At 42.7% G+C, this 24,975-nt stretch overlaps 2 protein-coding genes across 2 annotated transcripts; one reads left to right on the top strand and one right to left on the bottom strand.

The window, feature by feature from the left end:
• Positions 1-3,209: 3,209 nt before the first annotated feature.
• dlst (dihydrolipoamide S-succinyltransferase) lies at positions 3,210-12,098 on the bottom strand. Its single transcript, XM_048974571.1, has 15 exons — positions 11,938-12,098; positions 8,975-9,008; positions 8,768-8,810; positions 8,365-8,426; positions 8,010-8,084; positions 7,864-7,919; positions 7,309-7,417; positions 6,897-7,055; positions 6,732-6,817; positions 6,297-6,394; positions 5,064-5,194; positions 4,599-4,672; positions 4,361-4,444; positions 4,044-4,211; positions 3,210-3,961 (listed from the first exon to the last, which is right to left on the bottom strand). The coding sequence occupies exons 1-15, from the start codon at positions 11,998-12,000 to the stop codon at positions 3,827-3,829; spliced, it is 1,377 nt and encodes a 458-aa protein (XP_048830528.1). The 5' UTR covers positions 12,001-12,098; the 3' UTR covers positions 3,210-3,826.
• A 413-nt stretch (positions 12,099-12,511) lies between these two features.
• prox2 (prospero homeobox 2) lies at positions 12,512-23,079 on the top strand. Its single transcript, XM_048975606.1, has 5 exons — positions 12,512-12,612; positions 15,403-16,968; positions 18,479-18,589; positions 20,064-20,258; positions 21,746-23,079. Exons 2-5 carry the CDS (start codon positions 15,448-15,450, stop codon positions 21,911-21,913), a joined length of 1,995 nt encoding a protein of 664 aa, XP_048831563.1. The 5' UTR covers positions 12,512-12,612; positions 15,403-15,447; the 3' UTR covers positions 21,914-23,079.
• The last annotated feature ends 1,896 nt before the right edge of the window (positions 23,080-24,975 follow it).

The raw sequence follows: 24,975 nt of genomic DNA on the forward strand, positions 1-24,975 counted from the left end.
ATTAAATGACATCTAATTAAACCTCCATGTGTGTTGGCGAAGTGCCAGATTATGAAGGCAGCAGGAAATGAAATGTCTAGTGAATGTAAAGTTTTTGAGATATATTCAGGAAAGTATTTATAATGTGTTTCTTTGGTAAGAAGACACACAAACAGGCAAAATTCCTCCCAATGGGAGTCGATGAATCAAACAACAATGCCACTCTGGTTATGCTTGTATGATTCAATAATAAAAAATAAAGTATACATTTTCAAGCATTTATTTAATATTTGCTGTCATTTTCATTAATTGGTTTGACACACCATAATACTTTTGAGTAATATGTAACACAACCTGGAAATGGCATTAAAAATACTGAACATTAAGAACAACAAAAATGAGGAAAGCAATGTGTGGTACTTGTTCATTTTCGTGGCAAACATACTGCTTGTCGGGTTTTCAGAAGTTCACTGCATACTGTCCAGATATGCTCAAGTCTATTGCTTGGTGGAATTGATCTTACTGTTAAATTAAAGCTTTTTTCAATAGATTACATCATGTGTTAGGATGGGACTTTTAAATGACAATGTCTGTTAATTGCGGGGTGGCATGGTGGTGCAGTCGTTAGCACTGTTGCCTCGCACCTCTGGGACCCGGGTTCGAGTTTCCGCCTGGGTCACGTGTGTGGAGTTTGCATGTTTCCTCCGGGTACTCCGGTTTCCCCCTACAGTCCAAAAACATGCTGAGGCTAATTGGAGTGGCTAAATTGCCCACAGGTGTGCATGTGTGAGTGTGCCCTGCGATGGGCTGGCCCCCCCATCCTGAGTTGTTCCCTGCCTCGTGCCCATTGCTTTCAGGATAGGCTCCGGGCCCCCTGCGACCCAGTAGGATAAGCGGTTTGGAAAATGGATGGATGGATATTCACTCAATCGATGGTCTGTCTTTTTTGAGTTTCAGGTCTGCATTAGTCATACTTGGTTGACCTGTTGGAAATAGGTCACCTGGGCCATGTTTGTGTAGACTGTCTGTGCTAGAGGGACCACGGCAATCAACCTAAAGAAGGAAACAGGACTACGAGATAAACCCAGTCATATCGTCTTTACGCCTCACACCTCTGGGTCCCAGGTTTGAGTCTCCGCCTGGGTCACGTGTGTGTGGAGTTTGCATGTTCTCCCCATGTCGTTGTGGGGTTTCCTCCGGGTACTCCAGTTTCCCCCCACAGTCCAAAAACATGCTGAGGCTAATTGGAGTTGCTAAATTGCCTGTAGGAATGCGTGTGTGTGTGAATGATGTGCGAGTGTGCCCTGCGATGGGCTGGCCCCCCGTCTTGGGTTGTTCCCTGCTTCGTGCCCATTGCTTCCAGGATTGGCTCCAGACCCCCCGCGACCCAGTAGGATAAGCGGTTTGGAAAATGGATGGATGGATATCGTCTTTACACAACACAGTTTAAGTTGTTCCCTGCGATCATTGTGTTGAATATCAGGACAAGATAAATCAAGTTAAGTAGCAAGCATTTCCATAAAGAAACTGGAATTAATTAAAATCACATCACAATCAGAAACTGGCTGCTTCAGTTAGATCCGATACATTATAAAAATGCATTAATGTTTCTTTTAACCTGCTTACACAAATACATTAGGCCTAAGTGTAACTGAATTTGAATTACAGTCATTCAGAAATTAACCTTCTGCTACAAGTCACACTGCGCTAATTATAATACTATATGGCTTTCAGATAATCTGAAAAACCAAGAAATGCTGGGGGGGGGGGGGGGGGGGCTCTGCTTGAAAACGTTAAATCTTGGTTCAAGAGGTTATGCATGTGTTGTTCAAACTGTTAGTGTATTTAAGTTTAAATACATTCCAATTCTCTAGGGGACTAAAAGATGACCAAATATAAGAAACAAGCCAATATTACTGAATTATTTATATTGGGACAGTTAACTCAAACATTACACTATCAACCACAGCAGAACTGCAGTTTCGTGTAGCCATTCCAGTGTCAGAATATTTTAGAGGAACTTCTGCATGTAATAACACATCTCTTATAAACTGTTTGTTTTCACCTGCCTGAACACACACAGAAGGTAACCACTGCATTGCTGGATTTTCAAACGTGTCTTTTTTTTAAGACATAGGCTACATTAACATACTCAACATGTCACTAATGCAACTATAAGTGGCTTTACAAGTCAATAAATACGAACGGCATACTGAACCTATTTATCCTAATTATCTATTTTACAGTGCTCTCTTTTATTATGATAATTTGATGCCAATTTTAATGAATTTCCATCTTAGTACCACCAGTTTTTTGAAGGTGCTGTCAGCTCCACACAGCATGTAATGTGGATGCTGGGTGGCTCTACTTGCCTCTAACGTAATAAGATGGTTTAAATTATATCATTGCATTCATAGGCAGGTGCGTTAGCTAACCGCTGTTGCAGAGGGCTAATGGCGAACAGCTATAGATACTTTACTTTCTCACCTATCTGAAACCAGGGGTACGACGTTAGAACATAACATTCATGCGAGTCCTCGATGGTTACAATGTGTGATAAATTTCCGGTTCGTCTCATCACAACACGGTATGACTGAAGTCATTATCACCTGGTGTCTTAGGTGTAAATCAGTCTGAGCGAAAGTCACAGGGCTGCGAAGTCCTCAGGAACTGCTGCTGCCCGACACTGTCCTCATAAACACTTTGTGTGTGCGTGTGAGGGGGAGGGGGGTATTAATACTCTGGAGCGTTGTGTCCACACCAAGTCACAAGTAACCTCTACTACAAATACATGAAAACACAATTTTCACACCAAAATGTTAATCTCAAGGAGAGTGGAGTCTAGTCAGAGTCATGTGATTTGCCCACCTAATTCTTTCACCAGAGCTCAGACTAAGAGTGTCACTAAACCACATCCTCTGTTCAGACTCAAGATCGGTGGATGTCTCATGTATTTATATTAAATGGGTGATACCTTTTTTTCTTTTAGGAAGCAGTGGTTTCTAAAATATCAAGAGGTCACATGATGGCGCGGACCATACACCGCGAGTGTCATTGACGGTGGCCGTCGTTCCCATCGCTGTATGGGCCTGCATGCAATAACATTCAGCTTGATACTGCAAGGGAGAATTCAGACACTTCATTAAAATCACACAAAGGACTAAAGGACGGAACTTCATAAGCCAGCAACGCAAACAGTGGGGCAGACTTAGACAAAAAAAAAGCATATATAAATTGCATGTTTCTTTAATGTTTAAAATTTCATTTTTCATAAATACACCCACGACCATATGCAGCAGAGATGGACCTGCTCTCAAGGTTGTCGATGACTCAGCGAAACTCATGAGAAAGACACGCTGCTAACTTGTGCGTATGAAATAATTTCATTACATAAGGACCATGTAGTGAAATATTTAAAAAAGAATTGACAGGGTTCAATAGCACGGTTTCCGGTGGTAGCATTAAAAAACTGTGGTTCATACGTTCCCTTGTTGCTGTCATTATTCTTTAGGCAAATATTGGATTAATTATAGTCTCAAATATAATGAGAAAAGGGAATAGGCTGGACCAGAACAAGAGAAAATAAACGAAAACCCCCAGAGTCTTTACACTAAGAATACACCCAGTCCACTAAAATGGTCGGCAATACTGTACATTATAACCAAGCTCTTCGCCACTAGAATCCATGCAGAAAGCCAAACCACAGTCGTCACTGATAGGTGAGGTACCAGAATATTCAAAATCACTTTTTGTTTTTTAACCAATCCAATTATTCAAATGCATTACAGAAGATGGGGGTGTGACATTGCTTGTGGCTTTTAAATAGACTTTAATTTAGTTGGACAGATCACATGTCCAGAAGCAGTACTCTCGGATCCTCCACCACGCTCTTGATCTTGCGCAGGAAAGTCACTGCCTCTCTGCCATCAATAAGACGGTGATCGTACGTCAGCGCCACGTACATCATGGGCCGGATCTCCACCTGCGAGGGGAAAACAGCGCCACTTAGAGGCCTCCTGGTAGTCTAGCGTGCCGTAATGTGGATCTCGGCTGAGCTCACAGACCTTGCCTCCTATAGCCATAGGCCTGTCAAAGATGGCGTGCATGCCCAGGATGGCAGACTGCGGCGGGTTAATGATGGGTGTCCCGAACATAGAGCCGAACACTCCTCCGTTACTAATGGTGAAGGTTCCTCCATCCATGTCTTCCACGGCCAGTTCATTTTTTCGTGCCTGAGTAGAAATGCGGACTTTTAACTTGCACACCTACCCTGGGGTCAAAATGACCCCAAAGGCATATTTCAGGGGAGTTAAACACTTGATTCCAATGATTCCTAAAGCAGCACCAGCTACTAACAGAGAGCCAGCCTCGTGGTGGGTACCTTCTCTCCCAGCTCATTGATGGTTTTCTCAATGTCAGCAAAGTTCATCGCCTCCACTCCCCGGATCACCGGAACCACCAGCCCCTGCGAGGGAGACAGGAGCCTCAATGTGAGCAGGACCAGAATTCTCAGCAGCCCGTAAGCGAGCCTGAAGGGCAGAGCAGGACAACAGTGCGGCCGACCTTCAGCTCCCAAGGCCACAAACGACGGATCTTCTCAGCATCAGCCTGTTCATTACCTTTGGTGTTGCTACAGCCACACTGATGTCGATGTAATCCCTGTAGACAATCTCTTTGGTAGTGTCGTCAATAACTGGGTAGCGAAATGAAAGAAATGATACATGCCAGTACTAAGAATTTTACACATTTACTTTTCACTTAAGTAGTTTGAAGCATTGCCTAAAACACAAGGTTTAAAAGCCCACATACAGCTGTAAATAGTTCAAAAATGATTGAAGAAAGGAAAACAAAACCCAAGTATAAGCTGTGGGGGGAAAAATGACCACAGACACTTTTAGAGCGATGGGAGAATAGGTAAGCAGATCAAACACCTGCATGAAACTACTGTGGCCTCTCTAAGGCTGGGGGAAGTTGGGGGGAAGAGGGAGGTTTGTGGGTCAGCCATAGAAGAGAGTAAAATCTTCAGAAAACAAACAGTCAGAACCAATAGGCCCAGCAAGATGCCGGGAGGAGAGGCCCCATACCGGCGTTCACAGCAGGCTGCTCGGCCAGGGCGTGTGCGGCTGCCTTCACGAAGGCGGACATGAAGCCCAGCTTGACGCCGTGCTTCTTCAGGAAGGCATCCTTGTGCACCTTTCTCATTTCCTGGATGTTGCTGTGGGGACGGACAGCAGCATAGTCACATGTGGCCAGTTAAAAGGACGACAATCAAAAGATTCCACCACTGTGCCAAACATTCTGGGCCTTGGCAGCAGATGAGGCCATTACATCGGTACCTGGTCGACCTGGGTTCATCTCTCCTTGTCCGGGAAAAAAAAAAAAAACAAAAAAACACAGGAATACAAGTACTGGGGTTTAATTGTTTATTTTCCTGCCTGTAACTTCGTTTAAACTCTAGGGTTACTCTGCTAACGGCATTAGCCCCTCCCAAGACACGCACTCTCCGAGAAAGGAGAGAAGAAGCGATAAAAATCTTCACTTCTGAAAACCCGACAAATGCTATTGGCTTGCCCTAAAAGCCTATTCCGTTTCAGGCCGTGCTTCCAGCCAGCGGGCCGGTCTCTGCGGGCCGCCGCCCTCGCTGTGCCCTCCTAACCTGGCTCCTTCCTTGGCCTTTGGATTAGCGGTGGTCCTGGGGAAGTCTCCCTCTGGCCCGTCAATGCCAATTGGATTACGACACATAGCAAACCCCAAATAGATGAAAGATGACACCTATGTTTGCTCTTGGAAGAAAAGCAGAGAGTGTGGTCTTCAGGCACGGGAGGGGAGGGGGGACAAAACAATAGCTGACATTTCCTGATAAATTAATAAAGCTTGTTTTACCAATTGTATCTGTTTTACTGGCATTAGGACCAAATATTTACATCGGCCTGTTTAAGAAGGTATTATGTTTCACAAAGCTCTTCCTCTGGGGCGAGTCGACCCACGCAAATGTTCGCTAAAAGTGTTCCTTCGACGATACATATTAGTGCTAACAGCTAAAGTGTTTCCCCCCCCCAGCATGCGACAGCGATCTCCCATTTCACCGAGTGCAAATCTGGTGCGAAAATTTGTCGGCATATCAGTTTTTAATCTTGCAAGTTGCAAGGCGTTCACTCCCATTACAGCGGATGGGGCTGGGGGCATTAAAAGAGTTCGTTTGGTATTTGAAGACCACTCACTTCCTTTATAGAAAAAAAAACAATTTTTTGTGTTATGACTGATATTAAATGGAGAGGCGGTTTGGTAGAAAGGAAACCGTGTTAAAAATGGGCTACCTCATGTCGACCTCGTTGAAAGTGGTCAGCATAGCACAGGTGTTTTGGGCCTCTTTAAGTCTCTGGGCGATTCTTAGCCTCATGCGGTTCATCTTCACCTGTAACGTCAGAATTGGGGGGGGGGGGGGGGGGGGCACAGAAAAGCACTCAAAATTATCCAGCTGCTGGTTTTGGACTAGTGAGATCATACTCAAAAGCTTCAAAGCATGGTGAGATGCACTGGTCACTGCACAGCCAGCCCGCCCTCCCCCCCACCAAACGACATGAACGTCCACAGTGTAAGATGGAACAGGAAGTTTAAAGATAGTCTGTGAAATGTAGGCCTTTCAGACCAAAGCAGTCCAACGCCCCGCTGCAGGGCTGGGTGACGTTCACACCAGTCGGGAACCTGCAGAGGCAAGGATCTCACGCTCTGGCACATGAACTGGCCCTTACCCGGTGTTCTGATCTGGACCCCTTGACGGCGGCATCAGCCTGGGGTGCTGGAGCAGCCGGGCCCACCGTGGGCTTAATCGCAGACACTGCAAGGTAAAAGACAAGGGTCAGCCTGGCGGAACCCTGGGTTGGGGCACTCGCGCTCGATCACAGAGGAACACGCACCAGGCTTGGTGTCGACGGCCTGCCCTGGCACGGGAGGCACAGGGGGCATGCTGGTGGGAATGGCCCCTGCTGGAGGAGGAGGTGGAGGAGCAGCAGCTGCAGTGGCCTCCGCTTTGGGGGCAGCTGGCTGGGGAGCATCAGCGGGTTTAGCAGCGCCCGCTGCCAACAAACAGACGAACACACATTAAGCGTTTAGAAATCTGCCATATTCCGATGACTGCGACACTAAGTGGGGCCTGGAAGGCACAACTCATGAGCAAGGGACATCCTCCATGCCAATACTGCTAACATGGTGACAGCTAGCCTGCAATTAGCCAAAAAGCCACAGCAAATGCCATTCTCCTTTGGCTAGCTAACTGCGCGGACGTCACAGGATGGCCACGCTGAGCAACGCCGGCAGAGAGAAACCGACCTCCTTTGCGGAGCGTGAAGAGTGGGGTTCCACCTTCGACTTTCCCTCCATCCGGCACCAGAAGGGCCTCAATCACGCCTGCAGCCGGGGAGGGGACCTGCACTGAAGTCTGGGGAGCAAAACAAGCTCATTGTAAGGGGGGCTAGAATCATATATTTTTATATTTAAATATGTTTCAAATTAACTATATAAATACATTTTAATTAAGTCACTTCAGTTCAGAGCATACAATGAAGTAATAAAAATCCAAACTGCTAAATATAAGAAAATTAGTACTTCAGTTAAATCAATACATTGTCAGTAGAACTAAAATTCACATCGTTTAAGGATTTTAACCATTTTAATTTGAATTATCATATGTCAGACTCCAGATCCCTCTAAAATATACTTAAAGCATTGTCGAAGCTGTACGACTGAGTTCTCCATTTCTATACAAGGTGCTCACTTGTCCATCATGACACTGCCCACCCCACGGCTGCCTGCGGGCTCAGTCTGGCTGCTCTGCATAAATGGCACACAGAAGCCAGCAAACCAGGCATCCAAACTCCATCGTACCTTGTCGGTCTCGATTTCACACACCACTTCATCCTCAGAGACGGTGTCCCCGACAGCTGCAACGAGGAAGATAAAAATGAGCCCGGTCCCTTCGGGTGAACGGGGCAGCAGGGTGATGGCGACCGCACATCAAGGCTGAGCCCTACCTTTCTCCCACCTCACATCCCCCTCTGTGACAGACTCTGCAAATGCCGGCGTCTTCACTGTGATCACTTCATTCCCTGTCAAGGCAAACAGAGAAACAGAAGGCAATCATAACAGGAAATTCACCTGTGGACCTGGATACTGTGGATGTATATACTGAACCAGTTTTTCTCAACCCAGTACTCGGGGGGGGGGACAGACGGCCCACATTTTTGCACCTTCCCAGCAACTCAACCGGACAGTCCAGATTTTTACTGCCTCCCAGTTCCCTTCTAAAAACATGGACTGGTTCCCGAGGACCCAAATGAGAAACACTGTACTGCAATAAAAACACAAGGAAAAGAGCCAGTCGCTTACTGTAAGCTGCTGACGTCCTTAGGTAACGAATGTGGAATATGTTGGATGTGCTGACGCAGTCCCTGAAACAGAATTCAGCGGGGGTTTCTCTACAATCCACAACTTAACAGGAGGCAAATCTCTCAACAAACAAATCTTTAAAAAATTAAACAAAAACTAAAGAAACAAGGAAAGTGTCCAGAAAGCTGATAAAAATGTACATTTTTGCAGATTCCATGGAATTTCTCACAGCAGGATATGCAATATATACGTAATTTTATGACATTTTCACAGCTCTTAACCACTGCATCATCATTTAAAGACAGGGAACAACCACACAACACACAAGTTTATCCCAGCTGGGGTCAAGTGTTTCAAAAGTCTATAATTGGTCACAATTGTGAATACTGAGAAAAACACTTACAATCTGCTCTCCTTGTAAGTGACGTGACGAGCAGCTAAGAGGCCTTCAGAGCAAACAATGACAAATGAGATTTCAGAAAGGGGGTAGTAATGAAACTCGACAGCATTTTAAAGCACGCTATTATTCACTCAGTGTACTATGGAAGCGCAGTCCTAGTAATTATTGTTTTGGTTTCTAAAAAACACTAGTAAGTTTAACCCATCTTACCTGACAAAGTCCTCCTCCCCAACACATTATGACCCTGTCAAACAGAAGTGTTACTTCATGGAGTCGACACATTGCAATAAATACCCAGATCAGTCAAGTGCCAGATTTACAGCTAGATAAACATTCAGAAAATACTTCAGCGCCTTTAATGCACACCCCTTATGGGGGAGTGATGTCCAACCTGGAACCATGTGACCAATATTAAGAAAAACATTCGCAACATTCTGCAAAACAGCAGCAGGTAATGTGTATTTGGAAATTTAGAAACAGGACTGTATAAGCCATCGCAAAACTGCGCAATAACCAACAGGTATCATGTAGTGATCATATTTCAATGGAGAACTGAAATGTATGTACAGGCATTCAGGGATATGAATGGTGGAAGGTCATACTTGGACACACTGAACAAAACAAGTCAGGTAAATTGCTCCGTTATCATGGTGCCAGCTGCAATGGTGCCAATGAGGCCACACAACAAATTCTCAAGCTCCAATTAAAGACACATCGGGGCAATCGCACGATTACAGAATGGCACGGCAAATACCAATGGCTAACATATTAACCTGGCGCAGAGACATGGCTGAGCAAGGATAACTAAGCACACAGCTAAATAGTTTTTTTTAATGCTACAGTATCAGAAGATTTCTCTAGTATTTATTAAGCGTGTGTCATACAAGCAAAGACTAATTGCACAAACAGCCCCTATAGAGTGTTTATATTAATAGCAAGGCCACCGCAGAAAAATAGAACAGAAATTACAAATAGAGCAACTGTTGCTGGTCAAATTCTGCAGTATAAATACGTATACAAAGACTGGGCAATTATTCCATAGACTGAGCCCCCCATTCCCACCCCACCAAAAAAAAGGTCATCAGACAGAGAAATATCTAGCATCATTTAAATTTAATTGAAGTTTTAAACTTTGCATGATATTTGCAATTTAAAAATTTCTTGCTGAAATATTTACTCAAATCAGAAAAAACTAGACCATATTTATTGTCTTCCAAACATACTACTATCCAAGAAGTATTCCATCAGTGCACTGGTTAATAGAAAATTGCACATTCAAATCCCTTATGAAGAAATGAATACAGCCCTTGATAAGCTGCATTTCACAACGAGAATCAAGTTCACCTTAGTAGACAAAAAGAGAAAGATCTTGCTTGATTCATTAAATGGCAAAGAGTATAGATCGCAAAACGGCACCGGAATAGTAGACAATTCCATTATACAGAATTACAGAAGAATGCAGTATTAGATCATGGTACTTTGGAATCCAGACACTGGAAGAGCCAGTTTGTATACATTTTACCCGGACCAAAAGATATTACGGAATTTTCACCACATAAATATCACTTTCACCATGTTCTTACTGACTTTACTGTAGAAATGAAACAACTGACCCTGACCATATCAATACAGTCATGAAAAAAAAGGGTTTGTTGGGCAACACAAACTATCAATACAGCTTAATGAAAAATCTATTTACATCTGAAATGTTTGGAAAGTAAAGCGTAAACCCTGCACATGTAATGCATGTAAATGCAAGTGTGTGAAACAGTGGAGCACGCATTTAGAGTTATCTGACATTTTCAAGTCTCAGAGACTAAGAGGCACTGGGCAATAGTATAACAACTATCAGTGAATGATATTTTAAAACCAGAACACAGTGTCAAATTAAATGCAAGGTGATCCCACAATTCAGTCAGACTATAATAAAGGTACCATTAATCAAAATTGAACAAGTGGCAATGAATCGGCAGTGAGCTCTACGTGAGCTCAAACTTTTATATTTTCAGCCCTGTTCTTGGAAACTGACCAATAGTTAGAGGCCAGTGATTACATACAGAGTTTTTTTTCTTACAGTGAAACTGACTTCTTTCTTACTGCCATGGCATTAATATGTCAGGGAGTTACAAACTCCTCCCACAGCTTAGCTGCAACGCTCCTGGCAATGGGGCGGAGTACATCGGCCCCAGTCAGTGGAGGCTGTGCTGTTACGCACGGCGGTGTGCACTCTGGACCATGGACTTCATGGTTTGCATCTCAGTTCCGGCACAAATACCTTCACCACTCACAGGACCCTCCAGACAAAATCCTTCATAAATAAATAAAACCTCAAATCAAATAAGAACAAAAGACATCAGGATTGTTGGAATGACCACTAAGTAAGAATACAAGTGATCACAAGTTCAGATAAACTGGGGCATATGGATATGGCCAACCTGACAGTACCCCCTCCAGTCATGATCACAGATTCCACAACTGTAGATCCATCTACTGATAATGGCAGCCAATACACTAGACACTATGTGACTGTTCCCAGACATTTTAATCTCAAATTAGCTGCAAATGTATTTAAGCGTTTGCAACAGGCAAACCATTTAAACTAAAATTAGTAATCCAGCCCCACACAAACGTCCCCATATAGCGTCTCTGTCCTTTAGTGACATGCAGTAATGCAACACCGAGATGAAACAATGTGTCACAAAATGTTACGAGTTACCTTTTTAAAAGACTTTTAAAAAAATGTCTGTTTGGTATTCAGAAAGACATGCAGTACAAAACGATTACCTACGTGTAGTCTGTGTGACTGTATGGGGGAAAACTGAGAAAGTTTTCAGGTGACCTCACGATATCCTAACCTACGGTCTGACCCGCTAACTTCCCTACTAGCGGCTAGCTAATTAGCCACGGGACATAGGGCACTTCTATAAGGCAGCGATCTTTGACTCTATAACCCACCAATGCCTTTCGTTAAGCATAGATGTTTACACCCCAAGACCCATATTAACTCCACTACCCCAGTGTCTTGTAAGAAAAAATTTCATTTCTTTTCGTAGAAGGTGTGTCACCCTGTCCTTGGGTCGGCGTGTGAGGCCTACCCGCGGCCTAATTACTCTCCGACAACATTAGCGATACAGCTCGACTCCGGGATTATTTGGTTAATTAACGTCGCCTACCTGGCTAAGCGCAGAGAGGGAGCGCCCAAGGGTGCGTGTGAAACACCGACAGTGGGACAACATAGCGCCTAGAACTACAGCAGCCACCAGGGTGTCGCACGAGCCGCACAGAGATGCTCGGACGGGAGGGTCCGTCACTCAGCGCGAGCGGAACGGAAGCACCGCGGAACGAACCATCTACGGGAGAGAATGATAGGGGGGGAATGGAGCAGACCAATCTCATCCTCCGTATATCTGTACGGTATATATAGAGATGTATAGTTATACATATATGCATTATAAGTACTGCAACTAGTAACTGCAGTAATTTAATCTGATTTAGCATTAAGTCTAATTTTACATGACGATATAAATCACAAACTGCTTACCTGATCTTGAATATATATTACAAGTAATTACTGTGAGTCTGATCAATTTCATTCTTATATATTTTATTAATTTGCCATATAGTTGAAAGCTAATTCAAACAAATTAAATAACTTACTAGGTTTTACTACAGATGGCTAGCCCATTTAGCTTCATGTGCAGGCGCTTCCCTAAGCAGGTAGCCACGCCTACGCGCGCCTTCTGTGGATTCAGTGGCTCTCACGGATGCTCTCACTCCACGGTAAATGAGGTTTTTAATTTCGATCTGACTTCTGGACCAGCATCACTTCCTTCCCATCAAAGCTACAGGTAAGATGCGATCTTTATTCACTCTCTTCTCTCCGTGTTCTTGTGACCATCTTGTGCTTTATTATAGAAGATGCCGTAGTCTCATTCATTAAGAGGTACTACATTAATAAGCTAATCTGAAAAGTTTTTACAAATTATAACCTATAGGGTTTAGGTTGTCGACGTTTTGTAACAAGTATAGAATATCACGCACCACAAAAATCTTATATTGCAATTGAAAATTTGCTGGGATTTCATACTAGGCAAACCCAGGTTTATGACTATATGTTTTCTAGGTTTTAGGTGGTTCGCATTTCTGAAACTGAGCTGTCAAAGTTTAATAACTTAAAGGAATGACGTAAATGGCACTATATGCTTTTTCACTTTTAGTTTCTTGGAACTGTTAAACATAACCGTTGCTCTGAAGAAGATAGAACTTGAATAGGCGTTCAGATAATAAAAAATAACTATTGAAACAGCTGTACTATTGCTTAAAAAACTTTATTCGTAGTAAATCATCATTATCAATTCATCCACCGGGGGTAGCCTATTGTTTGTTTTATTTTTGGGAAGTTAAGTTATTTATTAACGACGATGACATTCTTGTTTCCTCTTTCTGAAACAACCAAGAAACGATTGACTTGTACGTGTTCATGACATATGTGGTAAGGTGAAGGTTTTTAACTTAAGCTTTTAGTTCCGAAAATGACCTTGTATGTCGCGAATTTCCGCGTGTAACCCCGGGACCTTTGAATAAATAATAATTTGTGGGTTTTGGATTTAGTTTAAGCTTAAATTGGTTATTAATCTTATTTTATATGTCAGAAAACTTGCTCAGAACACATTCATTTAACTTGCTGGGAAATTCCCCAGAGTTCGCTGGAAGCACAACTATTAAAATTGATTTAGGCTATAACTCTCTTCTCAATAATAACTACCACAAACTTTGAATGTTGTGTTGAATTAACAAGTCAATATAAATCTTTTCGGACTATTCCCATACAATATATGACACAATATTAAGTCACATAACATTTTGCAGTACGGATGATAACATCTGCCAAGTATTCAAATATGTTTTCTAATGTTGTCATTCTAAGAGAATAAGACTATAGAAACCATTTCTTTCGGTTGGTCAAAATAGGGTGAACTTAAGACTGCTACTCTGTTTCTGTATGTAAATACTGAAGTTAGAATTTAGCTATTAAGCCATTGAGTCTCTACATATTGTAGAATAATTGCATTAGTTATTAAAACAAAGCCAAAGGAAAAAGAACAACTGACGCTCGGTTGTTACAATGCTATTTCCTACTGGTGTAAAGCGTTTTTTTCACCCCCCAAAGAGGCCACCATGCAACTGCATCATTAATTACAGGTAACGAATGTATCTGAGTTTAAAAAACTCGCCATACAGTATGGACACCATGCAATTTTGCCACAGGGATTGAGATGGACAAGGATTTATTGCTAAAGCGGCAGTAGAAACATATGAGTTTGTGACTAAGGTGCGTGATTAAGTGATAACGTAAATCTACGCAGAGCCATTTTAAATTCCTTCTCTTTAGGAGCAACGATGTGTTCGGAGTCGAGTCTGTCACTGAAAGTTATGGCTGGATACCTTCAGAAACTCGAGTATTAACTTTTCAGCACCCATGAAAGCACTGAAAAGGTCAAAGAACGAATGAATGTAAAGGAATAAAAACTGGCCTTCGGTGCGGTCTTCGGGAAATATTTCGCAATTCATATTTCAATTAAAGCACCCTTTATGGTGTTCATTAAACCTTTTATCGTTTTCAGAATGCCGTTTAAAATACAAGATGAGAGAACGCAATGTTTTTCTACTTAGAAATCCCTCCGTAAAACTCCTCATCTTCCATTTCATTATATTGAGTGGTTTAACGGATAGAATGAGGATCCTTGGGGGTTCCTCTATGGTTAATATTTAATAACTCAATTTAATTTTTATTAAAGTGAACTTAAGAAAATTTAAGAGGATATTTAAAGTACAGAAAATATATTCTGAATTTTACCTGTTAATGGCATGGCAGCTGCGGACTTATTCTCTAAACTTTAATTCATTAACGCAGCCAAAAGACAATGTATGAAATCTAAATAAAAAGGTATGAGAAATAGACGTTTTTAAATAAGAAAACGCTTATATACAGTATGCTACCTGTAGGTTAGAGCTTTGACTATCTGAGACATTTTAAATCGTTAAGTAACACCGATGAATTAGTCGGATTCAGGGGACAAGGTCAGTGGTCATTCATGCAACCCATCACATTTTACCATGCTCACTAGTACTGCAGGACTGCGGAAGTGTCCGCTTTTGAGTGATGAGTGTCCCCGAAGTTATTGTGTTGAGGGAAGCTGTCTTGGACAGACTTTCAGTGTGCCGGGCACTGGTGCGTTTGTTAAGAAGGAAAAAGTTTTTATATATTATGCCGGTAAAACTCCTAAATTCTACTCTCCCATTATTTGTAATTACTGATGAAATTTCGTCATCGTAATGCAAACATACAACAAAACGCAGAATATTATAAACGTGAGAGTTTATCTGGAAAGCTACTCTTATGGAAAATCTGCACCTTGCTGTAGACATTAGTAACATGGTCCTGAACAAGGGCGTCGTTAGGCCTATTTTAGGAAGGGGGGGGGGGTTAAGACTCAGTCCCCCATCCATTCATCTATAACTATACCCCTGTTCCTGAATTAAATGCATTGCGGGGGAAAATGTGTTTTTTTTGTGTGAGTAAGGTAAAGTAAATTCTCTTTCGCATTGTCATCCATCCTTTTTGTCTTTGCAACAAGGCGCCCGCAGATAGAGTGGTCAGTCTGCGGTGAATCGTTTTGATCATGAATCTCAGCCTATCCGACCGGAGCGTGCAGGGCAGTAAGGGAACCCTTGAAGAGGATAAACCACAGCTGGCCCACCCGTATTTCCACAGAACGATGTATGATGACTCCTTGACCAGCTACTCCAATGGATCCATTATCTCGCAACTCCTGAGGAAGACCATCCAGAGCAAAAATGGCTTGGATGATGGCCTGTTCTACCTGCCAGCTACCACCCTGTCCACCACAGCCTTAGTCGACTCAGGCCAAGAAGACCAAGACAGCACATCTTCTGGGAACAGCGCGACAGAGCCTGGTTCTCCTAGTGGTTGGCCCTCCTCATCTGGTGGCTCTGAGGGTGAGAGACCTGTTAACGAGCACCTCCGGGCTAAGCGTGCCCGAGTGGAGAACATCATCCGGGGCATGGCGGGCTCCCCTAGTGCGCGGGTCCTAGGGGCCAATGAGCAGGCTGACGAGGAGAGCCACGACAACAGAGAAACCTACAAAGAGAACAAGAGGAAACAGAGGCTGCCACTGCATCAGGACCTGGACAGTGCTTCAGCCAGCAGGGGTCGCAGCAGCAAGGACGAGGAGTGCCACCGCCTGCGGGGTCAGCTCCACGCCATGCAGAACCTCCTCAGGCAGCTCCAGGAGAAGTTATTCCAGGCGCAGAACCCAAATGATTCAGAGCATGAGTACGGAGATGAAACAGTCATGGTGGGAACTGCAGTAAGCGACGACGTCATGGAAAACCAAGAGTCACTGCACAGCTCCGAGTGTGAACTCCACACGGACCTGGACGAGGAGTTTGAGAGAAGGTTGCAGAATCAGAGGGAGTCGGGCAAGACAGACAGTGAACAAGTAATGATCCATTCAGGGGGAAGGAATCTACAGGAAGCTTTAAAGTGTGAGCTGTCCAAAGCCATAGCAGAGAGTGTCGATTTGGTTTTCAAAAAGTTCTCTCCTACTTTACTGGTTCCACCGAGCCCCTCACACATATCACAGGCCCCAGAGCTCAAGAAAAGGACCAAAACACAAAGTTCCCTAGAGATATCAAAAGCCAACGGAGAAGGAACTCACAGGTCCCTCAGCTACTATGAAGGCCCCGAGGGTCATACTCCCGAAGACCAGACGGAGGCGCTGTCGTTAGTCGTTCGCAAGCCACCCATGAGCCACCCAGTTACAGCGAGCCCAGTAGCAAAAAGGCCCTACCCATTATCCCACGCTCCTTTCCAGTTCAGTTACTGCTCCCCCCTCCAGGAGAATCAGATTTTAGGGCACCTCCTGAAGTACGGCCCACACAGCAGCTTTGGGAGCCTCTCTTGCCTGCCCCCGCCCGTAGACAGGTCCTCGTCGGACTCCATCAGCCTGACGTGGGACGCCATCGCTGCCAGAGCCAAGGTGAACTCCAACCCCATGGGCCATCGCCCCCAGCCCGCCACCATGGGGCAAGTGATGGTGGACAGCCTAAGCCTCCCCACCATCAAGGTAGAGTGCGGGGACTCACAGACGATGGCAGAGAGGAACCCCTACATGTCGCTCAACATATCCTTTCAGGGCCAAGAGAAATGGCAGAGTGCTTGTCAGGTCGTATTTCAATCGCCTAATGTTTTCTGATAAGTTTCCTGATAATGCCAGGTCATATGATATATGATCCCTACAACAAGCATCAAAGATAACGCAACTTAGTATACATGTCCATTGACAGCTTATGGAAAATTCCGTTTTTCCCCTTGCATAGCAAAGCAATTGCGGTATGCAATATATGGTTCGCTTTCTCCTCGTATAAGTAAGATTGCTAATCATTCGCAAAAGCCTTTTTCGATATCTGAGCAGATTTTTGTTCAGCCTCTCACTCGTTTATAATAATCTTACTTCTGTCCTCAAGTTTATTATTATTGCCATGCAGTGCCTTTGAAAACAAAGGCAAACCAACAAACAAATGGCAATTTTCCTTTCTTCCTTCCCCAGTCAAAAAATGACTCGGCGAAGCTCGGAGCTGCATTAGGAGCTCAGTAGTCTGGACTTCAAGGAGAATTTTCCCTTTGATCTTGGTAACCCCAAAGAAAATTACGGCATCTTCTTTAATCTGAGCGGAGTAATGACTTTAAGTCTGGAAAAAGACAAATAAAAAGGAATACAGGGCTTTGATAAGAATTGTTAGGAACAAAAGCCAGTGTTTCAAAGGCAGAAAAAGCAGCATTTTCGGCTCAGGAAACTCTTGTTTTTTTCCCACTTGAAAAAGTGCACTCAGAATACACTTACATGTCTTCAGCGTAAGAGATGTGTACCTTGAAGGTCAGATCTGGTTGTTTGTGAAAAATAAAAATGCTTTTTTTCCCTTATAGTGACCTTTTTGCATTGTTTTTCAGAGCATGTCCTCAGGAGCTATGCACTTGTTTCTGTTTGCCAATATAGCACTGCATCTCATTACTGGCCATACCTCCAGTTCATAGCACTGCATCTCATTACTGGCCATACCTCCAGTTCATAGCACTGCATCTCATTACTGGCCATACCTCCAGTTCATATATTTTCTAATTTTATCCGATTTAAGCATAATAAAGTCTAGCGACTAAAAATAAAGACTATAACTAAATATGGAATGTCTTTTATAGGCCGAACTATAATTAGAGAGCAGCTACTTGCCTGTTAAACAAACAAATCTGTCAATTTGTTACAGCTAAATTGTAACGAAAACACTGTCTATACACCTGTCGCCTTACGCTGGAAGGGGTGCAAAAGCAATAAATCAGATGTTACCATTCGAATACACCGACCGTCTCTTCCAGGCATCAGCATGGCTGTACGTGGACGTCCCTAATTAAAATCTGTAATTTAATTTTTGAAGCCATTTCGCCAGCTCACACGAGATGTTCCGTGGCCGTCAACTCCATTCGCCCTGTAATGTGATTAATTACGGGCCGGAGAGTGCGCTGAGAATCAGGGAGGGGATAGATCAGCATCCGTATCGGCCAAGAAAAGAGTGGATATCGTATGTAGGCAGGGGCCACGAAGCTCTCTGGTGCGTCTGGATTCCTTAACATTAGGAAACATCCAGGAAGGCCTCACCCCCAGCCACCTGAAGAAAGCAAAGCTTATGTTCTTCTACACCCGCTATCCCAGCTCCAACGTGCTGAAAACCTTCTTCCCGGACGTGAAGGTAAGCGTTCATCCTCTGGAGTTCCCAGATATCTTGAAAACACCAGCGATCTTGAGCTTTTGTCTCTGGAAAAAAGATGTGTGGCCGTCTTTGTTTGATGTTTCAGCTCAATAGAAACAGATTATATTTACTATCCTGGAAGAGACTTTAACTCAGCTTACAGTTTTACTTCAACAGAAATAACAGCTGAACAGGTTTATCAGCTTCAACAGAATATTTACAGACTTAATTCGCATTAAACATGTTCCTCAAACGTCTTGCAGTTCCTCTAAAGGGATTTACTTATAAACCTCTTAGACCGTAGTTCCACTGTAATAAGTAATTATAGTTCATGCTTATTTTATTTTATGGTAATTTAAGTAAACAGTTAATAGTAATGAATGTCTTATTACAGTTGCTACATGTAACGAGAATGAAAGGTGTATGAAATATTTATATGGATATATCTGTGTAATCAGTGAACAATACAGCTGTAACTGTTTCGCTACACAATGGGTGTTTTGGTAAACTGGAGACTTCAGTAGTAGAAAGGCCTTCAGGTAGGGAAATCACATGATCTTTATCTAGACGTGAACACAAAGGATAGATCCTCCTCCACATGAGCCCCGGCGTGTTGGGCAAGCTGGGGTGGGGGGAGGTCATTATGTCACTCAGGCTAAATGTCACTCAGCATCAAACCAAGTGACGGTTTGAACAGAGATGCAACAAGCCAGAGAAAACCTGCATTTTGTATGGGGGCTCCGAGTACGACTCCCCCTCAGCAATGAGACCTAGGCAATCATTTGCAGTGGGGAGGTGGGTCTCCTGTGGGAAGTCACCCCAAAAAACCTGGATGGCTAATCCCCATGAGTGGGCTCATCCAATCAGTCACTGAGAGGCCAACGTGCCACTTACGCTTACAGAGTGAGGAAAATAACAAAGGCAGACACGGGTCTTGGGTGTCTACTTTGCTAATCTGGACCAGGAAGTCACAGACCCCGAGGCTCAGGCTTCCGATGTTCTGGGGTCTGTAGCAGAGGTAGGCAGAGACGGGAGCTCTGAAATGTGGAAGTTAATTCAGTCAGCCAAACGAGGAGGTGAAATGGTGGCGAGAAAAGTGACACAGCTGGGAAAACAAAAGGGCTATGAACAATACTGCCTGCACTTCTCAGTTTTACATCAGAGGTACAAAGGGAGCAATAATTAAATAAAATTGTCAATAGAAAAATCAAAGTACCCGTACTGTTTATTGCGCCATGTGTCACGACAAGTACAGATTTGCCTAGAAAATGTAACTGGAATGATGGCGAATATATTCTGTATTTTGAAAATTAACTTGAGTTGACTTTATTGTTTTTCTAGCATAATTTCAACCAGTTTCGAAGACCAAAGAAACCCAAAACTGAACCATACGTCCTGCACGTTCACCTGCATGCTGATTTTATAGCATGCCCTGGAACCGTTTGCACCCCTAATCCTTGTTTTGCATTTCCAGTTTAACCGCTGCATCACCTCCCAGCTCATCAAGTGGTTCAGCAACTTCCGCGAGTTCTACTACATCCAGATGGAGAAGTTTGCCCGGCAGGCCATCATGGATGGTGTCGGCGGCACCAAGGACCTGTCCGTCACCAGGGACTCTGAGCTTTTCCGAGCCCTCAACATGCACTACAACAAAGCCAACGACTTTCAGGTAGGCTGAGGGTGACAGGCCTCTGCCTTGCTTGTGGTCTCTCATGCGGTTTTGCCGTGACGCCTGACATACTTTTAATGCTGAAGAAAGAAAGCAAAAAAAAAATGCAGCCTTCTTCCCAAGAAATCGTACTGTGTACTAAAGCAAATCTCAAACATAGTTTTCATGATTTGACATAGAATGTTTCGTAACGCTTTACATTAACTGCATCTTCATTATGAATATTCATAAGTAGCATCCCAACATACCTTAACAGCTTTTATATACATTATATGATTATAATGTTTGCAGTGTTGGGGAAGTTAATCACAAAAGTAACCAGGTGAAAAGTTCAGGTCCAGAAAGTACAAATCCAGACCAAGATTTTATTTCAATTAACCAGTTGAGTACTCTGTGACTCACTACTTATACTCACTACTTTTGCGAATAACTTCCTCAACACTGAATGTTTGTTATTATCATAAAATGTTATTAACATATACTAAAGCTGTTAAGGGGTGTTAGGATGTTAAGGTATACTTACATGCTCCTTATGAATGTTCTATGAAAGCATTATATAGGCATTATGAAGGTGTAATTAATGCAAAGCATTACTGAATGTTTCAACTCAACTTCTAGCAAAGCCAAAGAAATACGTGAAGGGGAATGTTCTGTTCTGTGGAAGATAATTTGGTTAAAGAAAGCAGACCACTGTCTAGTCTGGCTTTGTGTGTTAACTTGCCCAGAAAGTGGACCTAGAGGGCGGGGCTACCTGCGGCTCAAGCAGCCTTTGAAACACGTTATCAAAACCAGAGATTGGTGCTTTATCAGACTGTGGGAAGAGGAAGCCACTAAAACAACGGTGGATTAGGGAGGTGGACACGTCTGAGCGAGGCCCGGATAGCTATTGATGCGGAAGGTGAAAAAGACGCTGTGGATTCTGAGGGTGGGAAATGTCCCAGACAGTTGTCTTTACCTTGGAATCAAGACATTCTTTTCCCAGGGATGCTTTGTGCTGGGAGCAGAGTAGAAAAAATTACTTATCCCAACAACCATCCGGCCAACTGCTCTGAACCTCCTAATATAACACCCCCTCCCCTCCTCGCCCTCCCAAAACTGTCTCCTCTCTCCTAAGAACCTCCCCAGATTCCCAGCCAATGGCAGTGCAGGTGCCTGAAACTCAAACAAGGTCCAGGCTATTCTGAACATTATGCAGCATCTTGGCACAATAGCCATCACTCATGTTCAGACACCTTATTCATGTTTTGTAAGTGAACAGTCAGGAAAGAAGGACAGAAAATATCAATCTTATCAAATGATAACATTTGATGATTGACAACATCGATCCAGCCACTCAAGTCAAAATGTTTGCAGTGATTTGCCTTTTAATGTCAATGAACTTTAGGTTGTACAACTAGAACCCAACTAGAATCAAGGAAAACTGATATACGATGTTTCCTGTTTACCACAAAGACCGTATTTCCTTTCATACCCACCCCTTGCTGCAGGTGCCCGACAGATTTCTGGAAGTGGCCGAGATCACCCTCCATGAATTTTACAGCGCTATTTCCCTAGCCAAAGACTCAGACCCATCCTGGAAGAAGGCCATCTACAAGGTGATCTGCAAACTGGACAGCGAAGTCCCTGAGGACTTCAAATCAACTTCCTACCTGTAGAAACAACCGAAAGCAACAGGCAAGGTACCTATCGGAGATTTTATATAGAGGAATATCACTTGAAGTATGTGACACTTTTTGCAGTGGATTTAAAATGAACGATTCCCAGCCTAATTGTTTAGGCCTGTCGTGCGACGTGTGACTTCAAGGCAAACCCTGGTAATTCGTGTAATAACAGTCAAAAAGAGATATGATGTAAAATTAAACATTATAAAGCTAGCAAAGAGCTGGTCACCGTCAGCTATGCCCTAAAACTGAATCCCTGAACCTCACAATTAGCCATAATGTTAGCATTAGATAGTAATGTTAGCTGTTTACCAAATATTTAGGTTTTTTTTGTAATGATTTGGTTTGCTTAGCTTATGTTTTTATCCAGCTTACAATTTTATTTAGCCATTTAAACAAATTTCCTGGAAAATTTCAGGGTAAGAACGAGCACTGTGTAGGAACCTGCATGTTTAAATGGGGAACAACTGTGAATAAATCTTAATATCTGCGCATATACTGAGATACAGACGGAAATAATACGGTGTCTCGTTGACGATTTTCTCATGTCGACAATTAAGTCATAGTTTTAGTTATAATGATTAGTTATAATGATTTCTAATGTGATTCAGTTCTGCAGACTGCCATGGATCGGAACCACATTTCATGATGATTATGATACAAAGATCCTATGTATATGAAACATCATAAATGTTGATTTGAAGTTCAAAAATTTCTATTAGCGAGTGGTTGAATGACTTCGCTTGTAATAAAGTGAGTAGTTCCTGAAGTATCTGAATTGTTGAATTATCTCCATCGAGTGATATATTGTTAATTTGGGAAAACGCAAATTTATACCAAATTCGTCCGTTCACATGGAAAAAATATTTTATATTTTGAAACCAGCATTTCTGCATTGTGCATTTAACATAGCTTGTAAAACAGGCATTTAGCAAGAATAAAACGCAACTGGATTTGTGACGACTAATGCGAAAAAAAACCGTCGCATTAAGGACCATTTTACTCAGTTTGTAATGAGATATTCTGTTCATAATCAGGAATTTAATGTGGTCCTGTAAGCATAACCTGTGAAATTAAACCGCACTCCCTTCATTATGAAAGAAAACCACTGTAAACTTCATGCTGTGTTCAAGCATTAAAGCATCCGGCTTATCTGCAAATTTGTTTGACCATTGTCTGTCAGGTTCTACAAAGCACTTAATATTTCTGTCTGATGTCTTTATTTTTTACAGCCTCCACTTTTGTTTCTAGGCAACGGGACCAAATTAATAAACTGTTTAAATGGGAAAGCAAAAAGCAAAACCACTCTGCATAGGGGCGCCTATAGTAAACGTGTTGTTTCATCTCAGCACTAAGCATGTACCTCATAAGGCACAATGTCAGCTGATGGTGGATACGTGGTGCTTCGCTGTCCCTCACACAAAAGTACTACATCAAAATTATTTGCAAGATGCAATCTCCTCCTATTTATACGTGAAATGTGAAGGTCAGCTCAACAATAAAACAACACTTAAGGGGCATCAAGTTCACACAGCAAAAGTACTATAGATTCAAATTCAAATGCTTCCCATTTTATGTAAACTAGATGTCTTTTCGCGACGTTTTAACCTGCAAAAGCTACTGTGAATTAAATATACACGTTGTCTATAAGACTATTTTCACTGACAGTAAAATTGCAACACAATCAAAGAGAATAAATAGATCTTGGACTGAAGTTGTGGATCAAAGTTAATAATGGAAGTTTCAATGAATACGCCAGGTGCATATTTGTACGTCTATATATATGTGGAAGACAAATCCCTCTCCGTGAAATCAGTTAGGATTTGATGAAAGGTTACTATAAAATGGTCCTGATATAGCGATTGCCTAGAGTAATTAATTACTATTATCGATATAGGCCTGGTTTCTTTAGAGATCAACAAAACACAAATCTATTGGCTGTAGTTATCGGTTAAACGAACGGTATAGCTTACGCCTATATAGTTACTGGCAAGATGCTTTGACCTGAACACTCATGTCTCTTAGTAGACTACCAATAATGAAGTTAATTCACGAGAACTTAGAAAACGTGCAAACAGAAGCGTACATAAATAAGTCGATAATTAGTCGATCTCTCATTTATCTCACAATTAAGCTCCCATATTAAATTAATTAACATGCTATTTTCACTTTTGTGTCATGACACATCTCCTGTTCCATGACAGAAGCAGGTTAAAACGTCCGATTTTAAAAGCCAGTCCGGGGTATGATGACAGATTACTGTGTAACTTGCTCAGTCTTCCAAAACGTGCAAAACTGTGATGATGAAGGGCGCTATGAGACTGCATGCCTTCAGTCATCCGTGACATTAAGCTTGCCATTTGAATTCTTGCGAACAGCGGACTTCATATTGTCCACTAACAGCTAATTCAAGAGGGGTTTCTAAGAGCTGCTTTTATTCCGGACTAGCTGCAGGTCCGTTACAAACGGGGACAATGCGCTGTGCCCACATGAGTGAAGGACAATGTGGCCTCATGACAGAGATGTGCCGCCGGTGCAGAATTCCACTAAGCCGTTGTCGTTTTCCTCCTTGCACCGGCTCCGAGCGCATTAGTCACCGCACAGCAACGTGCATAGCGAGCCGCCTCTTTCATTTTCTGACTCCCTCTCACACATTCACTCCCAATGAGCCACCCTCACGACGCCCAGCATTCTAATCTATAAGCAAACCCTGCACAGAAAAACGAAGTTTTGTTTACTAATGTGAAGAACGGAAATGCTAATATGTTCTATACACTAAAGTAGCATGGCAGAAATGACAAGGATTGTAACGGGATAGCACTATTTCCTTTTGTACAATTTTTTAAGGAATGATTGCGATATGCGTTGTTGTTATTATTCAACGAAAATATTAAGCACTAAATAAAATTTTATGCTGCAGTAGCCCTACACATTCGCAATCTCTATATAAACTAGTGCGCCTGATTATCTCTTCCATATACGCAATGGATTGTCGAGCAGTGTTTTTATATGACCTAAAGTAGATAGCAGTAAATGCACGACATTAAGTCCATCTA

This window comes from Brienomyrus brachyistius, chromosome 14 (genome assembly GCF_023856365.1).
Source record: "Brienomyrus brachyistius isolate T26 chromosome 14, BBRACH_0.4, whole genome shotgun sequence".
NCBI classification, from domain to species: Eukaryota; Metazoa; Chordata; class Actinopteri; order Osteoglossiformes; family Mormyridae; genus Brienomyrus; species Brienomyrus brachyistius.